This window comes from Gigantopelta aegis, chromosome 10 (genome assembly GCF_016097555.1).
Source record: "Gigantopelta aegis isolate Gae_Host chromosome 10, Gae_host_genome, whole genome shotgun sequence".
In the NCBI taxonomy this organism is placed as follows: Eukaryota; Metazoa; Mollusca; class Gastropoda; order Neomphalida; family Peltospiridae; genus Gigantopelta; species Gigantopelta aegis.
In genome coordinates this window covers 60,363,955-60,375,964 of record NC_054708.1, presented here as the reverse complement: position 1 = coordinate 60,375,964, position 12,010 = coordinate 60,363,955, and the positions used below count along the sequence as shown (strand labels likewise).

Sequence of the window (12,010 nt, the reverse complement as noted above, 5' to 3'; positions counted from 1 at the left end):
TGTACCCAGAAATATTAATACATACATGTACATACATATTTTATACGCGTGCGTGCACACACACACACACACATATACACACAAAATATCTACCTAACAACCACATGGTAAGTATGTTGCAACAAATCAATTTTTATTTTAAGTGTGACCTTAAATAAAACATGTTTAACATGAAATATATTCATATTTTTAAAGTAAGTGTTGATCAACATTTCATCAAACAACACAGAATGATTCTACATAATGGTCACTTTTCTATTAGTAAGTATAACTATAGCTGTATCGTGAAATGGCTCTACTTAATTTGTACTATATTTGTTTTCATGACCAAACATTTGCAAACAGTACAGGATAACATTCTGATCACATTTTAAATCAAGAAAAATAATAATTATTTAATGACAATCCAGCAACTTAAAACTACACGTAACAATTGTTCAATATGTGGTGATTGTACATTTAGTCTGTAGAGAAAGGAAAATCCTGATAAACCACCAGATTAAGCATATTAATTAACAACAAAAGGTCTTTTCAGATTCACTTTCACACAGACAGGATAACACATACCATGACCTTTAAGTCATAGAGAAATGGGCCAGTCAAGGAAGATTGATCATTTGACCCATCATATTACATTTTAAATAAAAATAATGATTCAGTACAGTGCAAACCTTGTTAATCAGACTCATATCTTCAACTTTCAAAATGTAACCTCTAGAAACAGAAAGCTTAATGTAGGCCAATTTGGACTATATAGAAAATGGCCTCTTAAGACATGGCTATTTGATAGAGATGGCCACTTCATCATGAACTCGAATTTGGTCTTCAAAACAAATATAATTTTGGTGTGTGTGTGGGAATGTTCTTTTTGCATGTGTGTTTTTAATTTAAAAGAGTATTAAACCATTAAATTGATTTAAAGTACAATATAATTTTCTGGTTTAAACATACACATTTAAACAGGATTCCTTCAATATATCACATAACATATATTGGAAGCAACATTCTCTGATAATATACAAAGTATGTTAATTAAAATACTTTCACAAGGAAAATGTCATAGAAATGAATTGCACACAAAACGTTTCACCAAACATTTACAGAATATGAAAACCTGCTCATAATTGTAATTTTAACAGATCAGAAAAAGTATCTATACAACAAATTAACTAACTATCTATAAATCATAAAAAGATAATCAAGCTTAAGACAGCAATGTAGTGAAAGCTCAGTCATTCAATATTGATATAAAAATGCATGCACGAATGAGTGGATAAAACATGTACTATAATAACTACATTCTTTCAAGGAAATTACAGATCGGAGAACTGTCATAAATATCTTAAATACTTTTTCAGTGTTCGAGATTAAAATTTTTGGCCAGTATCCCAGTTGAATACTAACATTTCAAAATCTGGTATCCCACCTGAGAATTTAGTATTATATGGCATCCCAGTAAATTCTGGTATCCCTGGGATATCGGGATACCGTTAATCTCGAACACTGTTTTTGTTACAGTAAACATGACATCAACTACTGGTACATCTCTATGGCATATATAAACCTACTTTTTAAATAACTCAAATTAGTGTCATCTTTCAACACCAAAACTGATCACATCATTAAATATAAAACGTGAAAACCGTACCAAGACAATAATCAAAAGATTTGGCATATTAACATTTTCAATTTCAGTGGTGTCATATATTCTAAACATGAAACAAAAAACTACATGGTGCTGTATTCAGACATTAAAGTGACCATAACAGAAACAATTAATTAGCTCAGTGTATTAGTTTTAGATTATCAAAACAGTTTTCATTCCACTTCATTATTTACACTATTAAAGATGCAATGTACACTTTTAGCAAACATATACAGTCTGAAACGTTCTATAAAAAAGAAGGCAAGACCATATGTGACAGACAATCATATGACAAATATTTAGAAACCTGTAAATGAAACAATATAATGAAGAAACTTTATCCACAAAGAATTGATAAAATGATGCATATTTACACTGACCGTAGGTATGACCAGTAACCATAGGTATGGAATATAAAGTAATATATGCATTGGTAAATGAGAGTGGTCATATATTTAAACACTAAAATGTGAAGAAATAGGATAAATGTGAAACAGAAGAATTTTTTAAATGCACATATATACATGTCACCAATGCAACTCATACTGTACAATAATGCTAAGCACAAGGTATTAACAAATATGCAGACTGAAAAATTAACACAAAATTCCATCCCATTGTTATTTACATGCCAAGTTTGTTCACACAAATTTACATACATATATTTTCATTGATCACAATTATCGGAAAAAAAAGGTAGGCACATACAAGTCATAATTTTTATTATCATTTAAAAAAGCAACATCTTTCTAATGAGTAGGCCTAGTCAACAAAAATTAATATGAAAGTAACTACAACAAATATTTTGGATGGCATTACATATACACAATGGCATTAAAAATTATGTACAAAAGATAAAACATAATTAAACTTATTTACACTGATCATGCATATGGAGTATGGACTAATTAATTAAATATCCAACAATTTTTCAAGATTTGGTCATCAATTTGTAGATTTTACCAACTTTCTTTCAAAATGCCATATCATATTTGTACTAATGCAAATAAAACCACTTTATATGTTTTCTCAACATCATGAACAAAAATGGAAATATGATATAGTTTAATTTGCTATATTGATCTTGCAAAAATTAGCAGTACTTAGCTTGTTGTGGCATCAATGTTTGTTTCTTCTTCACTTTGTAATGGCAAGTTTCAATTTCTTCAATTCATGCATATTTCAATGTTTTCTTATGCATCACTGATGATAAAAACCATATGAATTTTCATTTAATATGTTTTCAGACTTGTCAAGTATCTGCAGTAGGTGGCCATGAGGAATGTTGTTTTTTCTCTCAGACATTGTAGGTATAGACCTTGATTCCATGTCTGTCCAAGAAACAAGGAATGTCTTCTGGTTTACATAGCATAATTTTTTTCAAGTACAGTACTAAAGTGCCTAATTGATCACCAGTAATCAAGTTCACAGCAAATGCTAGTTCATCAACATTCCCATCAACATTGTCAGCTGCGTCGGTGGTAATATACATACATTTTCCTTGCACATAATTTCTAGTCTCTGTAAAACATGGTACAGACACTTCACTAGCAGTTATCATACTGTTTTGAATAAACATGGCTGTTTTGAGTTCTTCTACTTCAAATATTTCTAGAGTGAAAAGCTTTTCTTCAATTTCTTTTGCAGCACTTTCTGTGAAGTTTGCATCTTTTTGCTTTTTTGCATGACTGATCAAACGAATTAAACCACTAATGAAAAAGTCACACTTGAAAATGCTCGTGAACTTTTCTGAAAGTACTTCATTTCTTTTCAAAGAAATCTTTTCTACAACCATCTCAGTCAACAGTTTAGGTTGGTATTTTTGTGGAAGCGATTTAATAGCTTTTACTGGGTCAAAGGTTTCAATGCCCATATCTTTTGAATCCAACATAAAGAGAAGCTTCAGAGAACTTACCCTTTCCATAAAGTATTTATTATCTGACATCACCAGAGCTGATGAGTCTGTCAAAGCATAATCTGTGTTGGGCAAGTATAGGTGTTTCACATGTAAATCTTTCTTTTCATCAGTCTGCAGACAACGGAATAAAGGTTTCACCAACTTTTTCAAAATGTTTCGTTGTATGGTCTTCAGCTTTCTACCTTTTGTATCTTCATGTATTTTCTCCAGTATTAATGCATAGTGATTAGCAGTTACTAATTGCGATGCTCCGAGTCTGTGAAACAAATGAAAGAACTTACCATAGACTGATGGAGCTTTGTACAAGTACAAATCAATCACTTCACTTCGTTCTGGTTCAGTAACAACATCCTGTGCTTTCACAGACAGACCTTCATCAGGAAGATACACAGTTGCATATGTGCTTAGTTCTTCAACATCAAAGTCACTTAATTTAGTTTTGTGAAGGTATTCATACAGAAGGCACATAATTTTTTTAACAAACCTCCTCATCTCGTCTTGTAAACATGAACCATCTCTTTCCTGCATGTAAGAGCAAATATTTTGCATATGTTTTATGACCCTTTCTTTTGGTGGTGTATGATGCACACGCATTTTATAAATACTCATATAGAAAAATTCTAGTGCATTACTTGCAGATTCACAAAGTATGGGGTAAGTTGACCAAATCTGATAAACTGAATAGTGACATGCTGAACCTTCAAATGCTATCAACTTATTCCCACAATGAAACTGAGGAACAATGCTCAACATATTCTTTCCATCATGGTGTTTAGAAATATCCAGGGGAAGAATAAACCTGATAGTTTTAATTCTAGAATAGAGAGCCATTTTTCTTTCCCGTGGTACAGTTAAAATATGACGAATGAGCACATCTGACATTTTAGCAACATCTGGGGTTATGCCTGCCCAACCTTTCTGTTCCACCTTGTTTGCATATTCAACAAACTTGTCTTCTGATACCTCATTTATCATACCAGCAAGAACCAGGAAATCATGCCATTCCTCACCATCAAACTGATGTGGTGGGAAGTCTGATTTGTCACACATAACTCGGAATACTACTTCTTTTTTGCTATAAAATCGGTTTGCTCTGTGGAGTGTACCATCTTCTGTCTCAATAAACTTGACATTTTTCAGTTTTTCAATTAATACCTTTTGATCATCATCAAACTTCAAACGTTTTGCTAAAAGAGGAAATTTGAGGTACTTTAAATGTTCAAGTTTTGCTTCTCTGGGAAATAAATCAAAATATGGAAGAAAATATGAACTATAAAGTTCAAATGAACCTACCAATTTCATAACCAGAAAGGAATACAGCTTTGACATCCCATCTTTTTCTTTCAAAAGTGTGACATTTGATTCAGAACTCCAAGCATCAGTCCCATTTTCTGGAACAGAGCTTTTTTTTTCAATCAGTACAACTTCTTGGCATTTTGCGAGTGATGTGCAAGAATGATTTAGTGTTTCAAAAAACCTGAGTTTTCTTATCCTTAACCGACAGTGATCAGCTTTAAACCCTGCTTCAAATGTTTTCACACTGTCTGAAAAGTACTTTAAAAATGTTGGTCCAAATCTTCTACAAAATTCCTCTTTGTACTGATATAAAACCAAGAGATCAAGCAATTCTTTTGGATTTAATGGGCTTGCTACCAGTGATATAGCAAGATGAGAAGCTCCATCTGACTGACCAAACACTGAACAGTCCAGTTTAGGTACTACAATACTGTCCAGTGCTGTGTTAAGTGTGGGAGTGGTTACAGTAACACAATGCAGTACCTTCATTGCATCCTTGATGGGAAACAGGTATTTCTTTGTGACTAAATTTGACCCTGCAGTACTTTCAGTAGAGTCACAACTCCATGTAACAGGTAACAGACTCCAGTCCTGCAGTAATTCTGTGACAAGTCTTTTGTTTGTCATCTCGCATCTACTTTGTTCAGGTAATTCACCATCAACCTCTTCTGATGTCAACATTTCAGCCTCTTCTGATATTGCACTGTCTACCTTTTTGTGTTCTGTGCCTTTAGCAATGACTGATTTTGAGAGAAAATCCCACAATCTCCTAATCCATGACTCACTTGGTTCATTCATCCATGTGACCGACCGACCCAAGTGAAAAACTGAGGGGTCCAGTGTCTCGGGCAACAACTCTGCAAATATTTTGATATCCAAGTATCTTAACTGAGGAATCTCAGTTGATGTTTCTTTGAATAAATTGATGAGAGACTGTTCCATCAATTTATTAGAAGAACCATGTAGTAAGTCAGTATAGTCAGTGACAAGAATTGGATTCTGCTTTGTAAAAGCATTCAACTGTCCAGAATGTGTCAACAACAGTGGCAATCCTTCCAATTCATCCCAGAAATTGTCTCCTTTTTGGCAGAATTCAATCAAGCATTTTACCAACTGCAGTTCTTTGAGTGGGGTGTTCTCAACGTGATCTGGTAGAGTGCCAATGGAACATTTACCAGGGAGATTTGTTTGCTTGTATGATTTTAAGAATGTCACAACATTTTCTGGTGTAGCTAATAAAACTTGATCTTGCAAACCAGCATGTTGTAAATTTTCAAATATTCTCTTTGGAGCTTCAATTAATCGTATACCAATTTCTTTCAAGATACAGATTAACTTCTCTTTTTCACTAATCTTCCTCTTCTGGTTCTTATTCAGGTGAAGATTCTCTGCAAAGTTCACCCCTGTTTTACGACTTTGTGGAGCACTTTTATTGTGAGCGACAAAAAAGTCATCAAGATAACAGAAATACCCTGGGAATCCATTGTTGACAGTTGCTGAAATACTTTTAAGCCTGACCACCTCATTGCTAATCTGACAATTCTTTTTTTTGTTTTTGTTCTGTCTGTTTTTGGTTTGTAAAACAATAAACATGGGTAATCGTCTATTAACAATTTCTTGATAGAAGGCAACAGCCAGTGATTTCCATGGTTCAGTTTGGCAGTTCTCAACGTCTGGAAAAAGATCATTATATTTTTGTATGGCATTCGAAGCACAGTCGCAACACAATTCCTTCTTTCCTCCACAATAAGCATAATGTTTGGCCTTCATAGCCTGTAATGCTGAGAGATAAGCAGGCACAAGCAAAGCTGTTGCAATCTGATTATTCCAAGCTGTTTTATAGTCCTGTTTTCTAATCCACAGATTTCGTCTGGTCTCATGATCCAAAGCAAAATGTCCATTAACATGTACAGGAAGTCCCGTTTCAATAGGTAATGGAAGCATGCAAAAGGCATGTTTTGTAGTAGTGTCTGGGACTGAGTCTAGTTCTAGATTCACAGCTATACCTCCTTGAGGAAGATAACGGATGTCACCATTTGCCCATGCTTCTGAAAGAAGTTCAGGTACAGGATAATCAGTGGAAAATCCTGCTCTGTGTACAACAAGCCAGTTTTTCATGTCTATTCTCATTGTCCTTGATATTTAGTTCCAGCTGTATTTCAAATGGAGACAAATCTGTCATACCGATATCCATACTAAAATCATCAACATTTTCTGCTTGAGTTTCCAGATGTTCCACAAATCCTTCTTGCTTTCTTTTATATTTTTTGCTAATCTCAGTTTGTACCATATATTCAACTTCCATAGTGCCATCTTCTGCAACTGATGCAATGGAAATCTTCTTCACATTATGCAAGAAGAGTAGCGATTCAAACATATCTTCCTTGAATCCATCCAACAACTGGACAACCTTTTCTGGGTTGACAGCATCAGCTATTGAAGTTCTATCTGTGCGAAGTGGCAAACGAAACAGTGTACCTTGGTCTATCATCTGTACTTGAGATGTAGGAAAACTTGAAAACACATCTTGATATTCATGTCTCAAATTCTGTTTAACTTCTAATCTGGCTCCAGGCGTGAATTTATTTGCACCTTCAATAAAATTTAAGGTTGGATCTAAGATGCATAGTGTTTCTTTTGTGCCAGGACCAACAGTGAGTAAGCATGGGACATCTGTCAAGTGATACACACAGTTAAAACCTACACCATACTGTCCAATTTTCAGTGGGTCTTCTGATTTGCTTCCAAGTCCTAGTTTTTGAATACCAGTAAAATCTCTCTCTGTGAAATAACTGTCATTGTACACACACAAAGCTGGTCCCTGTAACTCAGACCATGTATCTCCAAATACTCTCTCAGATGGGTGTGTTCTGAAGTCTTTTATAAACATGATTTCAGTTGCTTTTGCATCATCAGCATTTTGTAGAAGTTCTTTCATAAAAGCAGAGTCCAAAGGATAGACTGAAAGGATATTTCTTATTCTCCTAGGTAGATCTTCATGCTGACCAAATGGAGTGAACTCTTGCATGAAGTGTTGTAAATGTTGTGCTCTTTTTGTATTTATGCCAAGCATTTTAGCTATTGACAGAGAAATTTTTGGATGTAAAATTTTCAAAGAGCTATCTTCTGTCATTTCATAGTCATCCATACACAGCTCACTAATTGGGTGAAGACATCCTTCTGTATCAGGCAATTTAAGGAGTGCTGCATCTTCTGCAGTTTCCTCAGATGAACTCTGATTTATCAGGTCTGCCATCAGTGTGGCTGCATTTATAATGCATGTTAAATCTCTGCCTATAACAAAACTATTTTTGTATTTTTTAGCAATCATTTCAAAGATGTTCTGCAGGTCATGTTTGGATGCACAATGCTTTACACCTAAAATCTTCAAAAATGCTGTATGATTCTTTAACATTCCATCAACTTGATAAAGATATGGGTCAAGATTATAGTCCAATTCCATGACTAGTTGTTTTGGTGAAAGAAATCTCCCATCATGCCACAAGACATTTTTATCCTCAAGTTCCCTTGCTATTTCTGAGCTTTTACTCTCACCTTGAAGGGGATTATTTTGGTCTTTGGGAGTATCCAAGCATGCATCATTTAAGAAACAATAGATGTCCTGAAACGCTCTCTGTACTGTCCATTGTTTCACTTTTTCATAGTCCAGTGTGCTGGAACACAGTTGAAGAAGTTGATGAATGACAGTACTAGCTGAAATTTGCTTCTTTCCTTTAATTCCGAGCCATGTCAACATATCTCTGTTCGAAAACATCTCCAATAAATTTTGATCCAAAATTAACTCCATACTTCCAACAAGTCTAACTGTCTTTTTATAGAATAAGTCAAGTGGTTTTGCCAGCACAGACTGATGCTGATCTCCTTTCCAAGGAAATAACCATCCAGATGGTTTCTTCAACACTGGAATAAAGTTCTCATTGATTATCTGTTCTTTAATATCTTCTGGACATGTTTCATACCTCTTTTTGTTTTTTAGTTTGTCTTTACTATCATTATTTTCAGTTAAATGACAGAAATAGTTCAGCACATTAAGACACCTCTCATTTGCCTGTTTGCTATTAGTAACATTCAGAACCTTTATAGATTGAATTCTTTCCAAAATGTCAGCCCAGTTCAGGTTGTCCTTCACCATTCCAAGACATTCGAGTGCTCTCAAGGCTTCGTATGTGCTAAAATCACCTGCACTTTCTTCAGGAAAACGTTCATCAGCATCGCTAAACAGCCAAGAGGCCTTGCCCCCTGGATGGACAAGATCCTGTGGTCGCTTTAGTGTTCCCACTGGTCTAGTTGGAATACATGGAATTCCTTGAATCAACTTCTTAATCTGGTCATTGGTTTGCAGCAAAGCATACATGATAAACTGATTTCTGTTATTCTGGTCCCAGTAAGCATCATTAATGTTTTCAAAAATGATAGTTTCAAAGAATGCTGAGGTAGATAACACTTTCTGTTTAAACTCATCATAAAATCCCATAGATATGAAGCCATCAATGATTTCTTCTGGCAAGTCGATAACAATGTCTCTTTTCTGGAAATTTACCAAAGCTTTTAATGCAGCAGTCCCAATATTTTTGTCAAATCGCAATGAAGGATCCAAAAAAACTGCATTCTGAAATGATGTCCACTGTTCCACTGTAAGTAAATATCTGCTTCTCTGTAGTAAGAGCCAATTTATAAAATGCTTTTTGAAGAGAGATGTTTTTAACCATACTCTTTGGCCAAAGACTGTATGCTGCTTCACTGTCTTGCATACCCATTTTTCTGAACTCGTCAATCAATTTTACAATAGCCAAACAGACAGCATCTGACCATAGTGCCTCATTCCATTCAGCCTCCAGGCATAATTTATCATCTTCTGTCTTCACACAAAGCTGTCTTCTGTCATTAGTCAGTGCAAATGTACCATTCACATGCATCTGTAATGGAAATGTAATAGGCAATGGAAGAAAGCAGAACAAGTGACCATTTGTATAAAATCCAGAAGGGCATTCCTTCAATGGCAGAAGTCTAATACAATCCTCTTCTTTCTTGTACAAGACTGAAACTGCAGCAAGGGGAAGCAACCCTTTTAACTTCTTAGACTTTGCAAATATAGCAGATTCTTCCTGGCCACTAACCCAGGCAATAATCCAGCTTGTTTCCGAAGATGTAGATTCTAGGTTGAACAGTTCTTCTGCAGTCTGAGAAACTGAGATTTTAATGTTTATCTGTTCTGCAATGGAAACACTTTGTGAAGATTCAGCATTACATTCCTCATGCCACTTGTTTGTCATGTAAGATAGAACAGATTCATTCAAATGAACTGAGTGTTCAATGTCAGTTCGGCTAACTTCCATTATTAAATGTGGGTTTGATGCATTCACTGCATCTTTTGGCAAGTGATATAACTTCACCTTTTTTACACTTTGCAAAAATAGCAAGAGGTTTCCAGCCCCTGAGAAGAATACATTGATCAGATTATTCATTTCGTCTGTAGAATAATGTAACTGGCTAATTTCACTCTTTGAAGCCTGCTCTTGGGTTCTCAGTGGAAAGCGAAAAAGGGTGCCAGGACAACATTGACCATTTTCACTATTGATCCCTATTTGACATCCAAACACACCCTCAAATGGTTGAAACTGACCTTTAATTGTTTTTACCATCACTTGATTTTTCTTGGTACTCAAATCTGCCTTCATTCCTGGCTTTCCGAGGTATGATGTATGTGGGTCAAATATTACAACTGTGTTACCACTAATAAAACTGGGGACATCCGTTAGGTTGTATATGGAATTGAATCCAAGTCCAAACTTTCCAATCTTCCTGGGGTTTTCTTCTTTTGTTGCACCACTAAGCTTTGTAATATTTTTAAAATCACTGTCCTCAAACTTAGCATCATTGAAGGCCCAAAGAGCAGGTCCCTGCAATGAGTCCATGGTTTCCTTAATAAGAAAACTTCGAGCACTGTTATTTTCTCTTTCATCATATAGAAACAACACCTCATTTGCTCCAGCATCGTCAGCATTTTGAATTATTTCCTTTGGCACAGAAAACCCATCTTTATATCCTTTTAGTAGGTTTTTCAATCTTGTTGTCAAAGGTTCTTTTTGAGACCAATCTACTCCAAACACTTCAGTGTCTTCCATGACACGATTGGTCAGCGAACAAACTCCAAGTTCAATAGCTGTAGCTTCTGCCACATCTTCATGTATATACCAAATGGCATCATCTCCTGTATCTTGATCAACTGGATTTTCTTTAAGCCAATGGGCATTGCAGTATGTGCACTTGTCAGCTGTCATTAATTTCAACTGTTTATCTATTGTGTGAATTGGAATCAAAATCTGCTTTCTGTCTACATTAGTGTTTGTCTTTATCTCATTTAGAATCTGCAAAACAAGTGCCAGATCTTTCTTACTATCAGTTTCACTAATCCCACCCTCATCATGTTTGCTTTTAATTTCCCCCAGGACATCAAGCAACATGTCTGGTGTTTGATGTGAGGCACTGCCAAGTGAAACAAACAACTCCTTTAAACCTCTCAAATGTTTTGGCAAGCAGTACCTGAATGGATGAAGATCAACATCATGTTCTGATGTTTCAATCCACAAGACATTTGGTTTCTGAAATTCACTTTCAGACTCTATCCATACCAATCTTGCATCCTTCAGTTTTTCTTGAATATTTTGTGGTAATGGCCGACTATTGTAAAGATGTTTAAATGATGAATTTATTATTGTTATGACCTTGTGATACTCATCTTCATTCATGGCTTCAACAGCATTTAGAATATTATTTGCCACTTTGTCCAAAATTGGACTTTTATTCCAACCAAACATGTTTGCAATGTTGTGAGAAACCTCATCAGCTGCTACTAGACAGGTTGAACCCACCAGTGGATGGTGCTGGATGCAAGTCATCTCATTAGGTCGGCCTAGAGTGCAATGGATGTACTCACTATAAAGCTGCAGCTTCTCAGGGTAGTTTGTGGGTTTTGACAACAAGACAGGAACCCACTGAACAGACAAAGCTGGTTTCAAATCTACCAATGACAATGCATCAACATGTTTGCAAAGAAACTTTAGGACAGCATGTGCCTTTTTCACAGCTTCATCTTTTAATCCAGATATTAACAACTGTTCTACAGTTTT

The 12,010-nt window shown here is 35.2% G+C and overlaps 1 protein-coding gene across 1 annotated transcript in view; it reads right to left on the bottom strand.

The window, feature by feature from the left end:
• Nucleotides 1–2,942: 2,942 nt before the first annotated feature.
• LOC121383726 (sacsin-like) overlaps nucleotides 2,943–12,010 on the bottom strand; it is a 19,975-nt gene continuing 10,907 nt past the window's right edge. The window contains exons 6-9 of the mRNA XM_041513822.1: nucleotides 9,464–11,901; nucleotides 6,960–9,408; nucleotides 6,575–6,928; nucleotides 2,943–6,331 (exon numbers count right to left, since the gene is read on the bottom strand). Coding sequence (XP_041369756.1) covers nucleotides 2,943–6,331; nucleotides 6,575–6,928; nucleotides 6,960–9,408; nucleotides 9,464–11,901 — 8,630 coding nt within the window. The remainder of the gene's footprint in view (nucleotides 6,332–6,574; nucleotides 6,929–6,959; nucleotides 9,409–9,463; nucleotides 11,902–12,010) is intronic.